At 37.7% G+C, this 7559-nt stretch overlaps 1 protein-coding gene across 3 annotated transcripts; it reads left to right on the forward strand.

Moving 5' to 3' along the window:
• Positions 1-3257: 3257 nt before the first annotated feature.
• On the forward strand, positions 3258-7092 carry LOC114365094 (dehydrogenase/reductase SDR family member 4). Of its 3 annotated transcripts, none has more exons than XM_028321562.1 (7): positions 3258-3412; positions 4246-4406; positions 4492-4669; positions 5031-5108; positions 5706-5852; positions 6035-6169; positions 6729-7092. In XM_028321562.1, the coding sequence occupies exons 2-7, from the start codon at positions 4273-4275 to the stop codon at positions 6897-6899; spliced, it is 843 nt and encodes a 280-aa protein (XP_028177363.1). In that variant the 5' UTR covers positions 3258-3412; positions 4246-4272; the 3' UTR covers positions 6900-7092. The 3 variants fall into 3 exon arrangements, with proteins under 3 accessions (XP_028177363.1, XP_028177365.1, XP_028177364.1); XM_028321564.1 differs by having other exon boundaries at positions 4252-4406; XM_028321563.1 differs by lacking the exon at positions 3258-3412 and adding an exon at positions 4084-4171.
• Positions 7093-7559: the final 467 nt, after the last annotated feature.

Consider the following 7559-nt stretch of genomic DNA (forward strand, 5'->3'; position numbering starts at 1 on the left):
TTAGTACCTGTAGGTACAATACCTGCCTACACCTACCTACATACATAATTTCCTGAAAGAACAATGGGGCGTTTAAAACAGATTCACGCACGTACAAAATACATAAGGATGCAGATTTTTATGAAAGTCGTTTTCCCTGCGATAAAAGACAATCGTCGTCTCTGGAAGAGCGAGTTGATCGTACACCCCATAGAAACTTTTATGTTATTTGTTTGCATTTCCTCGCGGGCGAAGGGCGCTGTCAACTGTTACAGTTATGTGTGACTTTTTAGTTACGCGTCGATAAACAAAGGCAATCGGCAAAGGTTGGTACAATACCGTAGGAATCACACACTTAACTACACTAGATTTATATCTCCTCTATTTTTACATTGATTGACTCACTCAATCACAACCATTTTTGGGTATCTCTATTCAAGAAGTTGAGGAAAACGAGTGACCTTTGTTAGCTCTATGTATTTTTTTAAACACGCAATTTTTGTAAGATTTTTTTTATAACATTTGTGTAAATCTCCATCAATATTGTTTAAAATGCAAGAGAAGGTCATTACAAATCTACACGTAGGTACAACAAATTGAAAAGAAAACGCACTAAATGCCAGTTCCGGTAAAGTAATTGCTTGACTCTGTGAATGTGGGATTGTGTCTATAGGATTATAGTAAACATAAACATCTACAGCTCGCAGATAAATACACACGTGCTCTCCAAACATACAGGGCGGTGAAATCCAAAGGTTTAGTCTGGGGCTGCCTAGGCCCATCATTGAAGAAGAAGAAAATATTTTGTCACTATTCCATAAGTGCATGACAAATAATAATGTCATTATCTCAGGCTATCATGCAGCGGTCAGGCCGCCGAGGGTTCAACTCTGTTTACGAGTCTCAGGGCGGCGTTTAACCGCGCTCGCGGCTGCCATTTTATTTGATCACTTCCCACTAGGCCACTCCAGACCACAAGCACACTTGTGTACTTGAGATACTGTTTAAAAAACTTGAAACAATGGATTTATAACACAGCACAACGGCATATTCACGCCTAACCCATTAAAAATATTGCTCAGATTTAGATTTAGTATCAAAATATTTCAACAGACCTACGGCATTAGATTCATATGAAACCCCCGATCGCTTTCGGTGTAAGTAGCTACGAGCCCAAATATAACATCGCAACCAATGCCAAATTTCCTTTTAAAGACTCGCGTCTTGTACAGTCTAGTAAAATTGGATGTAGAGAAGAACAAAAAAAAAGTATAATTTCAAGTGTTTGCACTAAATCAGCCTGTTCAATATTGTATACACACTAGAGTAGAGACGGCACTAAAACAGTAATTATTATATTAAATTACGTAGGTGCAAGTCAATATCTTTGTATCAATCAATACCGTTTTTAGACTTTACATAAAATATACCAAGTAGGCATTGTCAAAGAGAAAGAAGAGAGAGGCTCTCCTCTCTGGAAAAATGCAAGCATACAGCTATTGTAGCTATTATTGCAAAAGCTACACCAAGTAGGTTCACCTGAAACTCTTGTTGCGGAAGCGCTGCGACTGAGTTTCAGTTTCAGTTTCAGCAAAGTGTCCAGCGGCCGGAGTTCAACGACTTGTCCACATTATGTAGATGAGGCCGCAGGTGTCCGTTATGTGGCCCGCGCGCCGCACCGTATAAAAACTTCGCGTACAAAACGACCCTCACTCACTATTTCTAGGTGACTCCGCTTGTTTGCCTCGACAGAAACAACTACAATATTACATTAATATGAAAATTTTATTTATTACTCAAAAGCTTTAATGAGTAAAAACTTACACATTACATTGGTTGTCTTTCATTAAAATACTAGCTGACCCGGCGAACTTTGTTCCGCCTTAATGGCAATAAATAAGCAGACTTTTTTTTTAATTTCGAACGGGATAAAAAGTATCCTATGTCCTTCTCCTGGCTCTAAACTACCTCCCTGACAATTTTNAAGTTTGTCTAACGTTCACTTCTACCAAACACCTGTATATTTAATACTAGCGGCCGCCCGCGACTTCGTACGTGTGAATCCCGTTTTACCCCCTTCATCTATCTTACGCGGTTTAGATTTTTTCATACAAATGTTTTTTCCCGCTAACTTCCGTTCCCGTGGGAATTTTGCAATATCCTGTTGCAACTAAGCTTTACGTTTACTAAGGTACCTGCATGCCAAATTTCAAGCGTGTAATTTAAGCGGTTTAGATTTTTCATACAAAAGGATTTTCCCGCTAATTCCCGTTCCCGTGGGAATTCCTAAGTATACTATAACCTGCCNGGCATGCAGGTAGATGTTATGACGTAGGCATCCGCTAAGAAATAATTTTACGAAACTCCACCCCTAAGGGGGTAAAATGGGATCCACGCGTACGAAGTCGCGGACGGACGCTAGTTTTTAAACTAAAACACAGCAAATATTCGTTAAGCGTTTGACTTGCGTGTGAGAAAAAGTAGCTTTCAGTCAGCTTTTACTCAAAGGTGCAGGTGCGCTCCGTTTAAGTTTATACAGCTTCGTTTGAACTAACTGTCAAAACGACACCGCGATACGGATTTGTCAAAATAGCTGATGTTCGTTCGCCGTCCTGTCGTCGTCGGCGTCGGAGCGCTGTGCCCCGATTGCGCAAAATATTTTTAACTACAACGCGACTATATAACGAAAATCACAAATTCGTATCGCGGTGTCGCTTTGACAGCTAGTTCAAACGAAATCAAAACGCAACTGCTTCTTTGTGTAAAAGCTGAAAGAAAGCTACTTTTTCTCAAACGCAAGTCAAACGCCTTTATGAACATTTGCTGTGTTTTAGTGAAAAATCAAGATGGTCGGACTTTTAATGGAAAGTGCTTAAATCCATTGTTTCGTCGTTGTTTGCGCGTGAACTTTACCGCGATACCGAAATTTACCGAACTGCACATCAGGTAGAATAAAAATGGAGTGTGGACTAGAGATGAAACGCGAATGAATTCAGAGAAATTACAAACTTTAGACATACTCTCTAATCTGTGATTACAAATTAGCGCAATCGGGGCACAGGATGGTGCGTAAAACTGTAGCGTGACTGTAGTTTCCGCGCGTACAGTTTGTNCATATGTTTAATGAACTCTGGTGTTGCCAGACACATGAATAATGTTAGTTCCTCAAACATTCATGTCACGACTTTATAGACAGACTGTAGAGCTCGATAGTTTGATCAAGGTGACTTTGCCTACAGGCCACAAGGCAGCCCGCATGTTTGATCTTTTTCATTGATCTCTCTCTTCATTTATGTTGTTGTGCCACATTCCACAATGTATCAAAAGTGTTTTGTCGATGTAAAAATAAATAGTGTTCGACTATTCATCAAGTCGAACTATCGTGCTAAATAGGGTTTATGAAGTACCTACATAAACTTTTAGCAGTATAAAGGTATGTGAAGTTGATACTAATATCATTATTAGAAATATTTTCTTTCTAAATATTATTTACCAAACTAGTTTCATAGAAACATAATTTATCACCATGTTGAGATAAGAAATGATAACTTCGTGTTCGTACAAAAAATAATGAACTTTGAATTTAATGGCTAAGTCCACAAATGAGAATCAATAGGTATTTTTCGCGTCACCTTTGTTAACTTTTAGTATTAACGTGATAAATAAGTAAGTAGGTACCTACCTACTTTCTTAGCCTACTTTAACTAGGTAATAAAACCTAAGCCGCAACAAAAATATTGTTATCCTACTATTAATGTAAGGTTATTATTTACTGATAAATTCCTATAAGCCCATTAAAAGAAAGTTTGACATTTTCAGATAGGTACATAAGTACTTAATCCATTTATATTTAATAAGAGAAGTCTAACTCATACTTTCCTCTAGACTTAGATCTAAGCCTCTGGTCATAGAATAATAATCGAAGGTTTTACTCTAGTTTGTACCTAACTACTGTACCAACTTAAATGTAACATTACAATAACACGCCTCGAATGAGACTTGAAGCCAATGATATTATATCTTGAAGCCTTCTGCTTCTCGATATTCTAAATGTAACCCGGGATCTATAGAATTCTTAACTAAACTGTTATTTTATCCACCAGAAAACCTAAAACAGATTTGCCGAGGGCGTGTCCCAGTACACCCTGACGCGCGTTTTTAAAGACGTAGAGCTTTGATTTATTAATCTAAGGTAGCTACATTCAAATTTCGCAGTGACTTTTAGGCACAACAACTGAAAATTACGAACATTTTAATCATTTTCAGTTACAGCGTTTAATGATTTAGACTGAAATGATACGTTCAGTGTTAACTACATCGAAAGGTCTCAAACAAGCAGCAAGTCCTTTTTATACAAGTGCCAAATATAACCACACCATGACCAGATTAATGGGCAAAGTAGCTGTAATTTCTGCTTCTACTGATGGGTAAGATAATTTAATTTAGGTAAGTAGGTAATACCACAAAATATAATTAAAATAATATAGCTATTATTTTTATTGACCATTTCAGTATTGGATTAGCGATCGCTAAAAGACTTGGCAATGAAGGTGCGTCTGTTGTCGTAAGCAGCAGAAAAGAAGCTAATGTCAATAGTGCAGTCAGCAGTTTGAGAAAGGACGGTATCAACGTCGAGGGAGTTGTGTGTCACGTCGCAAATAAAGATCAGCGAAAGAAATTGATTGAAACTGTAAGTTACCGCTTAATCCTTGGCTTGGACCTATTTAATTTTAGAATTCTCTAAACTTTTAAGTTAAGTATTATGTTCTCATAACCCAAGCGAATCTACCCGTTCGCGCTTAGTTTGCCGGTCCGTGGAATGCGCGTCCCCTCTTCCAATCGCGATTAAACGCAATTACTTAGTGATTAAACGCAATTAATGTGTCTTATTTTACGCAAATACACAATTTTTATTAATATTAATAAATAAAAAATATTTTAAATATAGTTTGTTAAAGTTATAGCATATAGACGCTTCTCTTCGAGTGACGTCATATCGTCAGCGGCAAACCTAAAGCGAACGGATAGTGCACTATAGATCATGTTTTCAGGCAGTTAACAAGTTTGGAGGTCTTGACATATTAGTTTCGAACGCTGCCGTCAATCCAACCGTCGATGCCACACTAGAGGTCAGTAGTAGGGTACTTTACCTAGGTAACAAATACATAAATTGAACATAAATTGCAATCATATTATTATATCTCAAAGGTGACTGACTGACATAAGTCATAAGTTTATTCCATTTAAAAACAATATACCTACATTGTGTTGGAAATAGGTACAATAATAATATAAGCATAATATATGTATAAGCATATTATATTATAAGCATAGTGACATAGTGATCTATCAACGCACAGCCTAACTAAACCACTGGACGGATCGGTCTGAAATTTGGCATGCAGGTAGATGTTATGATGACGTAGGCATACGCTAAGAAAGGATTTTACGAAACACCACCCCTAAAGGGGTAAAACGGGATCCACGCGTACGAAGTCGCGGGCGGCCGCTAGTAGTTCATAAAGTTACGACAAGCATTTACTTAACTCATTTAAGTAGGTAGATAAATTAGTATCGTCATCGTCGATTCCCGGTCCCTTGTTTAATGATCTATCGTATAAATAATTGATTGCCAATATAAATTATTTATTTTATCGAGTAAGCACGTAAATTTAACAAAATAATACTACAACTACCTAATCAATACGTTTCCTTAATTATTGTAGACTAGTGAAGAAGCTTGGGACAAAATATTCGACATTAATGTAAAATGTTCGTGGCTGTTGGCAAAAGACGCGTATCCTGAGATGTTGAAACGAGGGGGTGGGAGCATTGTTTTCATATCGTCTTTGTCTGGTTACCAGCCTATTTTTGTAAGTATGCTTTACTTTAATTGTTTAGGCGCTACCTAAGTAGAACCACAGAATAAATAATAGTACCAGTAGAATTTACCTATGCTTTCAAAATAAGCTTTGAATTTAGAGTAACAAATATCCATCCATCTATATTTTTACAAGCGCAGGAAGTTGCTAAAATTAAAATGTTTTCATTTTAGCCTCTGGGACCGTACGGCGTGAGTAAGACAGCGCTTCTAGGTCTTACAAAAGCTATAGCCGGGGAAGTAGTTCATGATAACATTAGAGTGAACTGTGTTGCACCAGGAATCATAGAGACAAAATTCGCTTCTGCGGTAAGATTTTTTTTCTCTAAGCATTGATTTATTATACGGTATATAACTAGCCTATCTCAGACTATATTAGGTTCGATTCTCAGCGCCAGCTAAATTTTGGTGGTGGTAGGGCTTCTTCTAAGTCCTTCTAGGTGCCACCATTTCATCTGTCTGTCGCCATAACAACAACGTTGACACGATGTTGTTTTTTCGGGTAAGATATTTAGACAGATCCTCTGTCGTTGAGGATTGCAGGCGAAGCTAGCTTTCACTTCTGATTCGTTGTGCGTGATGTAGGCAAAGTGCGTTATGGTAAAAAAGATTGGTAAATATCGAATGAATTGTAGTCTATTAATTGCTAGCAGTAGTAGTGTGTATCAATTTTTTTTAAAGATTATTATTAGTAATTTGTTATTTCACCAATTACTAATACTTCCGTTAGCCCCTCGTACTAAGCTAAATATGCTTGTGTCACGAGTGGTGAGGTGATAGTCGAGCGGCGGGGACCGAAAACCCGCGCTCCCCAGATCACGAGTCGGCCAGTCCGACATAACTTATGCATGTGATAATTTTGTTTTAGCTGACTGAATCAGAATCTGCAAGAGAGCAGTCTCTATCAATAGTCCCAATGAAAAGGCTAGGAAGACCGGAAGAGGTTGCTGGGGCGGTCGCATTCTTGGTATCGGACGATGGCAGCTTCGTCACTGGCGAAACCATTGTTGTGGCTGGTGGAGCTCTAGCTCACCTATAAGCCTTCTTACCACCAGTGTTTTACTAATACTGTTACTAAAATATCCACTCGCAAGGGAGTTTTGCAATTTATAATTAATGTAAAAGTTAAAATTACTTGTTTGTATATTTTTAAGGTTATACATATAATACTCGGGTCGGGATCGGGATAAATTGTATTAAGTATACTCGTAATAAAAAGGGTGTAAAGTAATTTTAAGTGTTTTGTTAATTAATCTAAGTTTTAGCAGGCCTGTTCATCTCCGCGAGTTTACATCGAAAACAAAACACGCACGATTGCCCCCTACAAGAGTACTATTCGACAAGGCCTCACATACGAGCGAACATTGACTCNACCCGGCGAACTTTGTTCCGCCTTAATGACAATAAATAAGCAGACTTTTTTTATTTCGAACGGGATAAAAAGTATCCTATGTCCTTCTCCTGGCTCTAAACTACCTCCCTGACAATTTTCAGCTAAATCGGTTCAGCCGTTCTTGAGTTATAAGTGGAGTAACTAACACGACTTTCTTTTATATATATTATATAGATTTTATTTCTCTAAAAGTTTCAACTGTCTTGAGATTTTACTAATCCAGTGTAAAAAGTTACGAATAAGCAAAACTAAGTTACTCTGGTTTATATTTCACCAACTAACGTCGTTGGTTATTATTTATAACTA

Source organism: Ostrinia furnacalis, unplaced genomic scaffold (assembly GCF_004193835.3).
Source record: "Ostrinia furnacalis isolate ACB-3 unplaced genomic scaffold, ASM419383v2 OfSCF7554, whole genome shotgun sequence".
NCBI lineage: Eukaryota > Metazoa > Arthropoda > Insecta > Lepidoptera > Crambidae > Ostrinia > Ostrinia furnacalis.

Excerpts from the sequence above, each read along its gene's own strand:
- LOC114365094 (XM_028321562.1), top strand. The coding sequence starts at position 4,273 with ATGATACGTTCAGTGTTAACTACATCGAAAGGTCTCAAACAAGCAGCA. Across the intron at positions 4,670-5,030 it reads GAAAGAAATTGATTGAAACT|GCAGTTAACAAGTTTGGAGG; the intron begins GTAAGTTACCGC and ends TCATGTTTTCAG. Across the intron at positions 5,853-6,034 it reads CTGGTTACCAGCCTATTTTT|CCTCTGGGACCGTACGGCGT; the intron begins GTAAGTATGCTT and ends TTTTCATTTTAG.